Genomic DNA, 12,384 nt, shown 5'->3' with positions numbered 1-12,384 from the left:
CTATATTAAATGTCAAGGCCCCGACGTAAATTGACAAAAGCCAGGAAATTCAGAGTTGAATCTGACACTGTCTTTAATTTGAATTTCCTGGCTTTTGTCAAATTAAACAAGATGTGTAATATTATGTGTGATTGTGGCTTGTTTTTTCCCTAAATAGCAGATTGACTTATTGTAAAGAGCAAAGACTCATCTGTAAACAAGTCAAAATACTGTAATTTTTGTCTCACACTTTCCCTCTTTATTTCTCTAAAGTGTTGGCATGGATTGCCATTTTCTGAGGTTTTAAAGTTCTGCTTATGAGCTGGGCAGAATCTTGCTAGCATGCCAGAAGGCAGTCAAAATGCTACATACCTGCTGCCCGACTTTATGATGGTCTGGCTAGATATGGCAATGGTTAGATAAAGAAGTGACAGTTCTTGTGGATTAATTTTTTTTAAATATAAGTTACATTTTAAAAGAACTCTATAGAAAAATTGCTTGTGAGATGGAACTGGAGCATGGTGAGGTTTTAGTTTGTTCTGGCTTACCAACGGTTTTGACTGTCAATGACTCCCATTCACTTCCCTGTATTCTTTCTGATTTGTCTCTTTTCTCCTCTAGTCCCTCCTTGTATGTCAGTTACTTATATATGCTTCTCACCTTTCATCTTTCACATTTTTGATATAAGTTCTTTGAAGCAAGCAACTTCAAGGATACAGTGTGCCTACTTCATTACCCCAATACCCTGAGTAAGATTCAATTAACTATTGTTCTCATTTGCATGTGGACTCTCTCTATATATACCCATTACTGCCTGTTGGCAGCATTGCTATTAATGGGGGAAGAGCTGTAGGTAGTGAAATTACTTTAATGCCAACACATGCTGTATAGGAATCAACATGAAGCAGTGTCTAATGGAGTACAGTTAGCACACTTCATTCTTGTTCTAACAAGGGTTGCCATATCACTTATTTTGCATCCTCAGTAGGCTGAGGACAGAAGTATATTTCTTGTTTGTCTACATGTTCCTTGATTTACCATCGCCAGTTTTGGATTTTAAAAGGGCATTGAACAGTGCTGTCATGTCTTAATTCTTTTTCTCTCCTAGAAGTTGTCAGCTCTATCTCTCCGTATCCAACAAATTGAAACAACGCTTAACATTTTGGATGCAAAGGTGTGTATGTATATATAGATAAGTTTTGGTGGGTTTTGTTTATGATGCTCAAAGTCTAACTTCCTTATAATTAGCAGACTTTTGCACTGAAGTACAATTGTCGTCAGAACTGTGCTGTAATGGAATTTAATGTATTAAAATAAATTGTCAGAATGACAACTTTAAATTACAGCTCAAGCTAAATCAAAACTTACTGCAAACTCTTTACTTTCTCAAGCTTTACCACTTACTGTATAGTTTAAACAGCCGTGGAACACGGAACAAAGGAGCAGGCAACATGCAGTAGAAAGTGATGTTGGTTTTATACTTAGTACTCTCTTTTGTTAAGTTTTTCTTTGTTTGGAGGAGGGAAAGATTAAATATAATTTTATCCTTATTACAATAAATAATTTGCTCCTTAACTGCACATACCACACTAACTCTGTTAGCTGTTTTATCTACTTTAAAGTAAAGGTCTTGGAGTTAATGTCACTAGACCTTGGTGGATTAGTTTGTTTATGGTTGGATGTGTTTCCACCAACTTCCACATAAAGTAAATAGTTATTTTTAAGTAACTAGATGGCTTATAAAGCTTTAATTAAAAGTATGACCTGAACTATGTCAAATTTAAGGCAGATATATAATTTGGATGAAAACATATATCCTGTATGACCAAAAGATACAGCTTTGTAGTCATCTACTTACAAATATATTTCAATATATAAAACTTAGACCCAATCCTGCTTCTGGTGCCATTAGTAATAGAACTTCCCTTGATTTCACTAGGAGGAGGCCCTCTGTTTGGAATTAACTCAAACTTCAAAGTGCGAAAGTTTAAATGGAAGCAGAAGGTTCCCATGCATCTATATATTTATCTTTCTTGGAGGTTGTGAAATAGAAGCATTGAAAAATCCTGCTTGTACAGGCTGAGTAGGAGGGTTGTCCTGGATGAATATCTGCAGAATCTAAGCAATCATGAATGACTATATATTGCCATTATAAATGACATTGAGTAGTTACTGGTCCAAGGAAAGAGAACCAGAATGACTCTTTAGCCTGGCAATTAGTGTACTCGCTTAGGATGTTCAAGTCCTTTCTCCAGTGTTTGATTGTTTTATATATAGTGGAACAGTTTCAGTAGGAGACCCTGAGACTGGCCTCAGAAAATCTTGAAGCCTAGTGGCTCGGGCACTCTCCTGTAATGTGGGAGACTCCGGTTCAAATCCTTTCTCCTTCTCGAGCAGAGGGGCAAATTGAACTTGAGTCTCTCATATCTGAGGTGACTACTTTACCCACTGGGCTAAAAGTTAGAAGAGAGGCACCACCACTCAGTATCTAAGTCCTGAAAAAATATTTTTGGGGCCAAAATAATTGTTAACTTGACATGGATTTACCATAATTTTGAATCAAACAAAACACACTTTTTGCGAATTAACTGTCTAAAAAATTTCATGCTACTCTAGTAGACCAGGCCTGAATGAAGAAACCCAAAATTATTATCTTGCTGACATGGGTACTGTCCATTGAATTCCTTGCTAGACTGGTGTATGTACTGACTTCTAGGTGATGGGAATACATGTTATCGGCTAAACTTAAGATGTTACGCTCCCAGTTTATTTGAAAATTATCTTCTGCATTTAGTTATCATCTATTCCCGGCTTAGAAGATGTCAAATTTGAAGTATCGAGTGCAAATATGAACAGTGTTACAAATGGTCCCATTCCACAAGCCACTACAAATCAGCACTCAGTATCTGTATCTCCTCAGTCAGAAGTAAGTATCAAAGTATAAAAAATATACTTCTTCCTGGAAAGTGTTTCCTCTTGGTTGAACAAGATGGAGCGAACAAGTGTGTGTAAGGAAAAAATCAGACCAAACTTTAACTCTGTAATACGTTTTCCATTTCATGTTATTTAAGTGTTGTTGTTTTTTAAAAAAGCTTCTTACACTTTTTTGTTAAATTATATTTGAAGTCATTTAATAAATATTATACTGAGAAATTATTTCCTGCATTTTTCTTAAACCCCATTGAAAGGTCAACTTGAACTAGGTAGGTAAGAAGTGTCATGGAACATCATGCATGAGATTAAAATTTCAAATCCCACCATTCCAGTTTTACCCTCTTTTTTTAAGAATCTGAGCTTTCAGCTGAAACCAGCAAGTTTCTAGCACATTCTGTTGCAAATGCATTCTTGCCCTATTAAATCCTCTGTTTATTAGAGGAGCACTTTTACTATAAATGATATCAGCGTAAAGGAGGCTAGATATGCTTTACACATGCTCTCGGTTTATTAAGAATTAGCATTCCTGTTGGCCATTTCACAAAGCAAGACTCTCTTGCCTTATTTTTGAGATAGAGAACTGATGGATTTTCCTGATCATTTCACCCTCAGTCTCCCACTCTTCTCTGTTTTATAGCAATTGCAGTGTAATAGCTTGCCTCAGCCCAGAGCATAGATAAAGTCTCAAACTTGGCAGGAGTTGCTGTGAAGTGACGATGGCTGCAGTATTGAAAATCCAACAGATTGTTGCTTTTCCTGGCTTATTAATACTTAATAACTGGTAGATTCATCTGCAGAATTGTGGTATGAAATAATCTCTCACTTTTAGAGACATTCTGCTCATTTACACTGACCCTAAAGGGAAATAGCAAAGTAGAAGCAAACATGGACAGTTTCTTAGGCAGTATTGCACAATGTCAGTCATATCAGTCAATAATTAGCAGTTCTTTTCAGCTTTTCTCTGAAAACTTCCACTGACTCTGCATTTTAAAGCAATACTGCATATTTCTGAAAGGGGGCTTCAGATGGACAGTTAAGTGTTGTCAACAAATGTGAAGTTTGGCATAGTCTGGGAGAATGAGTTTAATAGTTTAATCTCTTTCTGTCCTCCCAAGTCCAAATACTGGAGATCAAAATGATAGATGAGGGAAACATTAGTGCAAAAAGATAACCTAAAGATTAAAGAAAGTATTTTTGCTAATATAATTAGATTTTTTTCCTACCTTTAAGTGAGAACACTCATTTTATATGGGGAATAAGTTAGCAACATCAGAGTCATTTGGGGGTTATTGGTATGTTAGTATAAAAGAGTATGTTTAATTTGTGCCAATGATCAGGATTTTAAAATCTAGTCAAATACAATTGAAATTTGTTCTCGCTACGTATTCTGCCTACAAACAAAACAATATGCTTGACTCGGGTGGTTTTGTTGTTTTTTTTTTTAAGATTTTAAATTTTTCTTTAATCTGGTATTGTGGAGGTTTTGTATTCTCAGTGTTTGTAATGGATATTATTGTTAAGATTCCTTATGTTTAACTGAACAATACATATTAAATATTAAACAGATATATCAATGAAATTTTACAAACTTTTAAAATTTGACACAACTGACAAATTATTATTTTAAAAGCTAGTTGTGTCCAGTGTCTATAACTGACAGCGTAAGAGAATCTTTGTTGATTCTCTAGTATGTATGGTCTCTTACTGATAAAATGGCGTTTGATCACTTAGCAGAGGGGTTTAATAAAAAAGGTAGTTTATACTTTTTACCACAAGAGGGTGCTACACAGGTTACTTAAATAGCAACTAAAATGCTTTACCTAATGTAAAAAATTACCATTTTACTCTTATCCCCTAAAGGTAAAAAGTACAGCATGAGGAAATTATGAGCTAGATAGATATCTTGGGATTCTGATGATGAGCCACTGCCACCCTGGTGGTGGTGTCAGAGCCAAGAAATAAAAGTCCAAGAGATAGCGTCAAGTAGGCATCTGGCAACTGAAAACGTTGTCTTAATGTCCTGTAATTAGGGCTAAAGATGGAATGAATTTTACAAGTAACCTTAGTCGAAATTGACTGACATTACCTATACAATTCGTTCTGTTCTTGAAATTGACTAGCCAAGTTAATTTTTTGTATTAAAGAGTTTTTGTAGACATTTGCTTTTAATTTTTTTTAAAGATTATAGTTTGGGGGCATTTTCACAATTTCTGTGCCACCTGTAAAATTGTGATCTTTATAGGGCCTTACGTATAATGTAAGCTTCTCAGAAACTTGTGTAGCTTTGTCCTTGATTCAGACTATGGCAAAGTGACTCGCTAGCCAGTGCACCCATCTTGTGGCTGGATGTGGCAGTGTCAAGGTTTTCCTCTCCATAGCCTTGATGACCCACCACGTCTTCACAGGGATTAAAAAAAACCCTGTGGCTGGTCTGAGTCAGCTGCCTTGAGGTTACAAGGCTCGGGTTCTGGAGCTGTGAAGCTGCGGTATAGACTTTCGGGCTCAGACTAGAGCCCAAGCTCTGGGACCATGTAGAGGTGGAGGGTCCCAGAGTTCAGGCTCAAGCCTGAATATGAACACAGCAATTTTTAGCCCTGCGACTCAGAGTCAGTGGATCAGGGCCAGTTGCTCGCGTGCTAGGCATCTTTCATGCCTGTGTAGATATACCCCCAGTCAGCCTGCTTTGTCTTGTGACTCTGCCCTCCAGCCAGGTCACTTTGTAGTCTCACCCCTTTGAGGTAAAATTGAGTCCAGTCTAGTAACAGTCCAGCAGCCATGTACTAGGTAGGACTAAAGCGAGATTCTAGACCCCCTGGACCTCATGAACCTTGCCTGGTGAGGGCCCTGGACCTTTTGTTGATGGCCTGAAGGGGAACCCAGTCTCCCTCTGCCCTGGGCTCTAGTGTTCCCTCTAATTTTTCCCACCCATGTGTGGAATGAATTTTGTTATGTGCACCAATATGGAGGTGATGTAGGATACATCACCTCCATATTATTGCACATAATAAAATTAATGTGGCAGGCTGAGGCCAAGGGGTTTGGCGTGTGGAAGGGGGCTCAGGGCTGGGGCAGAGGATTGGGGTGTGTGGGGAGGTGAGGGCTCTGGCTGGGAATGCAGGCTCTGGAGTGGAGCCGGGTATGAGGGGCTCAGGGCTAGGGCAGAGGGTTGGAGTGCGGGAGAGGTGAGGGCTCCAGCTGGGGGGTGCAAATTCTGGGCTGGGGATGAGGGGCTGGGGCAGAGGGTTAGGGTGCAGGGGATGAGGGCTCCAGCTGGTGGTGCAGGCTCTGGAGTGGGGCTGGGGATGAGGGGTTTGGGGTGCAGTGGGACTCCTTGGTTCTACGGTGGGCAGCTCTCTCTCCCTGCAGCAGCAGCTGCCCACCTAGCCTCAGCAGGTCAGGGCCAGGGGAGGGGCCCTTGTCCCCTGCCCACAGCAGGTTTGGGGCTGGGACGGGGAGGGGCTCCTGTCCCCTGCCTGGCAGGTTCAGGCCTGAGCTGGCCAGGGAAGGGGCGCCTGTCCTCTGGCTGCACAGCCGGTGCAAGGATATTTTGCACCCTAGGCGAAACTTCCACCTTGCACCCCCCATCCCTCCCCCTGGAGCATCACTTATTATAAACTTTCAAAAATGAATACTGCATAATGTGGTATTGTTCATTAGAATTAATAGAGATTCGTCTTGAAAATTTATTAATTATTTAGTCTACATATTTAATGAAAATAAATGAATAACCTGACAGGGTGTGGGAGCTGGCTTTAGGCACGGGGGTGCGGCAGGGGCTGGCTGGAAACAGGAGTGCGGGGCTGGCTGGCTTTGGGCACGGGGTTTGTGAGGGGTTGGATGGAGACCGGGGGTGTGGGGCTAGCTGGCTTAGGGCAGGGCAGGGGATGTGGAGCTGGTTGGAGATGGGGTGCGGGGTTGGCTGGAGACAGGGGGGTGGGGCTGGACTCGGGCAGGGCAGGGGATACGGCAGGGGCTGGCTAGAGACAGGGTGTGGGGCTGGCTGGCTTCAAGCAGGGTTGGCTGGAGACAGGGGGTGTGGGGCTGGCTGTGGGCAGGTTGGTGGGTACCAGGGCCATCCCTAGATATTCTGGGGCCCTACGCAGCCCCCGTGCAGGGGTGGGTGTGTGGTGCCCCAGGCCTCTGTGAGGGCAGGGTATGGGAGCAGGGGGGCCCAGGCCTTCCGGGGGGGGTGCTGGCTTGGAGTGCAGAGGGGAACCACCCCCCAGCACTCCCCGGCGGCACAGCTGGGGCTGCGTCTCTGCACTTCCCCCCGCCAGTGAGTGCAGGCCCGGCTCTGCTGCAGAGCTCAGGGGAGAGGGGGCGGGGGCCCTGGGGCAGAGCCAGAGCAGCAGGGAGCAGCGCAGTGCCCCCAGCGGCCGGAGGAGGAATGACATCACTTCCCAGCCTGCCGGCTGGAGCTGACCAAAGCCACAGCGGCGGGAAAAGGGATACACGTTTAGCCAGCGCCAGGTGAGCATCCTAGATGCTTTTGGCACTGCTTTTTGGCGCCCTCAAATCTTGGCACCCTAGGCGGCCGCCTGGTTTGCCTATTGGTTGCACCGGCCCTGCCTGGCTGCAGCAGGGCCAGGGCTTGGCTGAGCTTGGGGAGGGATGCTGGGGCAGGTCCAGGGCTTGGGAAGAGGCCTCTCTCTGCACCGCAGCCCTGAGTGCCTGTGCAGTGCTTAATAAGCAGCTACACAGCTTAGAGGGAACTTCATTTCCAGCCCAGGGCCCCTGTTGCAGGCAGTCAAGATCTGGTTCTTCAGACCTCCTGCTTCTTCCTATTGCAGCCTTCTTTCACTAGACCTCAAACGAAAGGCACTACACAAGAATAATCCAAATACATCCCTAGTCCTCCCTCCTTTCAGGAGATACCTGATGAACTGTAGCATCGCCCAGTGTCCTTAGGGCTATCTTGCAGGGTTTGCAGGAACCCTCTGCCATCTTTGTCCTCTGCAGTTCTCCTTCCTGGGAGCTAGTGGGAAGAGGTCTGTCCATCTCCCAAGGTTTTGGCCTTCTGAACTGAGTTTCTGCCTTTTAAGGCTTCTCCAAAATTGGCATGCCTCACTGATGCAGCATACTGTGGCTGCCTGAGCCCAAAACTGCTCTTTAACCCCTTCTTACCTGGTGTAGAATTTGTAAACTGCACCACACAGACACAACACAGGTACTACTACATGATATACTTTATAGGCAGGCAAGTTTTTAAAAATACAATCAAATTGCAAAACAGTAGAAGATAAACATAAATAACTACTTTTTAGGTGGTAGATAATATTCTTTATGAATGACCTGTTTGGGATAAGTATATAATTTAGAGGAACAAGATCAGTCTTTTTTAAGACTTTCTTTTTAGATGTCAATATTACTCTGACATAGGCAAATGAAACACTTGAAAAATCTCAGCTTGCTTTTTTTTTTTTTTTGGTATAGTACTTTGAATTGACTGAATGATATGTAATAAAGCTGTTTGAGTGAAGCAGAATTGCTTTTGATCATCAGCCTGACAGCTTTTTCATGACTTCTTTAACAGACAAACTTTGAATATAATTAAATTATTTATGCTGTTGAAAACAATTTCTCTTTCAAAAATATATTGTGACAAACACTGCAATGAAAGTAATCCCAAGGGGCAGTGTGTGTACATGTAGAAGTCTATAGTTTGTCCATTGAGGCAAAGAGGAGATAATTTTACCTTACTCCCAAATCTTATTAGCTGAACTCTTCTTATGTACTCCTGGTCTGTGTTGTTGCTCAAGATTTACATAAAGTGTTCTCTGTATACAGCAGAATAGCATACATGAGATAGGACAACAGAAAACAGAAGCAGCAGCAGAAAATGTCATGACTGTAGCCAAGGATCCAAGATATGCCAGATATCTCAAAATGGTCCAAGTGGTAAGCCTGTTTGTTCTTTCTCTAGTTTCATTTGAAATTCCTTTTACATTTTTTATGATGAAACTGTATATGAATATAACTGATAGTTTCTTCGTTTCCAGAGATTTCCTAATTTACACAAACTTCTTATTATGGTAACTTCTGACTGTTGCACCTATCTGAAGGGCAGATAGGATATCACAAATTAAGTTGGGAAAATATGCAGCCCTTCACACTTTAGACTGAGGGGTCCCAAACATCGTTTTAATGTGGGCTGCTTCTGAATAGAGTATCTTGTAGATCATCACCTCTGTTGTTCACTTCTCCAATTCATGCAAGATCTGACAGCTACGATATCATTAAGTGTGAAGGTAATAGGAAAATGTATATATTTTAACTCTTTATTATATCTTTTTTGGGGGGTTGGGCGGATCAGTCTACTTTTGCTCTTCATCTGTCCCTCATTCATTCTGTTCCTCTCTTCTCTTGTTTATTTTTGTTTCTCCCTTTACTGTGGACATACACACTGCTTTGCAGCTGGTTTCTCTTTATCCTGGGGTATTTCTCTCTTGATGTCTGGCAGCTCCTGTCTCAGTGATAGCTCTGGTTTCCTCTTCCCCTTAAGTAGCATTGATTCTATGTGAAGGCAAATAGACTGGCTGTTGCTCCGTGTTTTCAGCCCCATCTATCAAGTGGTCCAGGTTGTTCTTCATAATGAAAAGGCTAGAAACAACTTGAAACAGAGGAGCCAGCACCATTTGACCTGTAAGTGCTCCACTGAGCACCAGTGGCCCCGTTTGAAAACCACCATCTTAGATTACATATGTAATAGACTAATTATTCTTAAATTTAAGAGAATAATGCTCTAGTGAGAGGAATAGCATATTCCTGCTCTTGCGTTCCTCGCTCCCAAGGAACACTTCGTTGGTCTCCATTATTTTTCTAACAGTTGTAACTCAAGTGTTCCCCATGACTTTAACTTGCAGAAAACTGTTATCAATTGAATATTCATATATATTGCATTTGCTGTGACATAAGCCTCTTAGCTCAATTTATACCTTTATAAAAGCTAGAGTAAATCTTTTGATCTCAGGCAAAGTAAAGTGTAACACTAGATCTAGTTATAGATCCAAAACTGCTAGACTATTTGCTTGTCTATTCAGATATCAGCCATGTGCACTGGAGCACATTTCTGCTTAATTTTGTGTTACAGTGGTATCATTAATAGAGCTTTATTTTTATGAGGGAATGATACAAAAGAATCTTGTGGGTGTTGTTCAACACCAAGCACTGATGTGCTTACAGTGCCTCTGCAAAATAGTAGTTGCTGACATGCTATTGTGAACATATGTGGTAAATTTCACCCCTTTTGGTTGAGTTACCACCTGAGAAACTGATCTCCTTTAAGAACAAAGTATAAATTTTACAAATTAGACATCTTATATTTAGGCTTTATACCTTTTTATTTAGGATTTCTGTTTTGGGGAGTTTTCAGGGTTTGTTGTTAGCAATTTTGAGTTCTCTGTAGATGTCCAAAATTGAGATTTTTGGGGAACTTTCTCTTTGTACACTAGTAATGAGTAATCTCTTTGTAATGTGACCTTTTAGTATGTACCAGTAGGGTCTGCATGCACCAATTGATGTGTAATAAGTTAGTGCACTTTAGAAATCACATTTCCACAGACATATGATTGCCCTTAGATACAAGTAACCATTTCTGTTGTGTTTTTTTCTGTGTTTTATTGGATAAGTACTGATTTATTTACATGTTTTATACCCCATCACACAGACGCAACACAGGTACCACTACACCAGAGATTTTATGGGGAGGCAAGTTTTAAAAAAATCAATCAAATTGCAAAACTGTAGAAGATAAACACCCCCAATTTTATATTTTAATTAGAAGCCCTATTTTTGTTGGCACTTCATGTATAAATAGGGCATGAACAACTTTTAGATTTTTTTCCCTCTACTTATTTACATTTGAAATATCTAATGTAAATCTGTGTTTTTCCTGTTTTGCTAGAGGTCCTAGAGATGTGAATTGCAGAACCAACCACTCCGTTCATCCCTTCTTCCTTGCAGTTGAATTAACTGCAAGCAAAGCACTCAAGATTCAAACTCGGTGCAGTTTTTGGGATCTACCACCAGACCTCGGTGCTGTCCCAGAAATTTTCTGTTGATTTTTTTTTTTTTGAGTAACAAGTTGGCAGTTTATGGCTAGTTTATTACAAGCTATTTGGAACACTTGGGGGTTAGTAGTACTTCTGGGAGAACATTACGTTAACTTGTTGCTTTAATGATTGATTTAGTGACAGTAGGGTACCCAAGTCTTTTATATGTAATTACATTGATTTTAGTAACTGAGTGAGATCTCACTTTCCACATTTATCCTTTGTTCTGGCAGTCCTGTTGGCTCCATTGCCAGCAATAAATGGTGTGGTAGGAAAGTCAAACTTCCATGCTAAAAGTAAACATGCTTTTTTTTTGTATTTGCCAAGATAGTCTGTTCAAACAAATATTTTTAAAGTTACTTTCTTCTGATTAATGAATTATCTCAGTTCATGTAGCTGTTGCCAGCAGTGGTTGTAGTATTAGGGATCAGATGTCCTGATTTTATAGGGACAGTCCAGATATTTGGGGCTTTTTCTTACATAGGTGCCTATTACCCCCTACCCTCTGTCCCGATTTTTCACAGTTGCTGTCTGGTCACCCTATTCCAGTGGTCCCCAACCTTTTTCGTCTGGCATGCACCAGACGACGAGCCACGGAGGACTGTGGTGGCAGACGAGCATCCACCGAAATGCCGCCGACAAGTGGCGTCATCCAGAGGTCCGATAAAAGATATTACCTTACTCCCCTTGTCTTTCTAATATCCTGGGACCAGCAGAGCTGCAACAACATTGCAAACAAAAATTCCTTGGGCACTTATCAGAACTCATCCTTACTGGATTTATGTACAAAATCTTTGTTGATATATCAAAACAGATAAAATACTATATAGGTTTTGCCATATCTGATCAGACCAGTAAGTCTGGTATTTTTGCTCAGTTTGAGCCAATATTTTAGTATTCAGAAAGTGAGTATGGATCCTATTTCACTTGGCTAGGCTGGGGAAAGGAACCCTAGAAGTAACTGAACTACACACAAGATTTAGGTTAGGGATATTTGTAGTATTTTAGAATTACCTGTTAATAAAAAGAAGTCCGAGGATAAGTCAGTTTTTAACTTGTGTAAAGCTTTTGTTTAGAATTGGATAGGAACTTCACCTGCTTACACCTTTTATGTATTTTCATCACAGGTGTCACAGAACAAATTCATGTAGAAGCTGACAAGTCTGATGTTTTCTGAAACTGATACAACACAAGTGCAAAAGATTAAATGGTTCTGTTTTTCTAATTTAGTTGTTAAAATAATTAGCTTCCAGGGCTTATGAATCCTAAAATTCAGGAGAGAATGTTAGATATTTTGTAGTTGTGTACAACTCCAAAGGGTTTATGCATTTAAAAAAAACAGAAAACTTTGGGTTGAAGTTTCGTGTGGCAGATGGCAACAGAGCTGTGTGACACCCAGTAATAAATATAAATTAATCTA

At 40.9% G+C, this 12,384-nt stretch overlaps 1 protein-coding gene across 1 annotated transcript in view; it reads left to right on the top strand.

Annotated features, from left to right (window-relative positions):
- WASHC3 (WASH complex subunit 3) overlaps window positions 1-12,384 on the top strand; it is a 30,830-nt gene that overhangs the window by 5,798 nt on the left and 12,648 nt on the right. The window contains 3 exon segments of the mRNA XM_030544374.1: window positions 1,088-1,153; window positions 2,774-2,905; window positions 8,701-8,811. Of these exon segments, the coding sequence (XP_030400234.1) occupies window positions 1,088-1,153; window positions 2,774-2,905; window positions 8,701-8,811 (309 nt within the window).

This window comes from Gopherus evgoodei, chromosome 1, assembly GCF_007399415.2.
Source record: "Gopherus evgoodei ecotype Sinaloan lineage chromosome 1, rGopEvg1_v1.p, whole genome shotgun sequence".
NCBI lineage: Eukaryota > Metazoa > Chordata > Testudines > Testudinidae > Gopherus > Gopherus evgoodei.
Note: the sequence above shows the minus strand (reverse complement) of the source record. Positions and strands in the feature narration are given on the sequence as shown.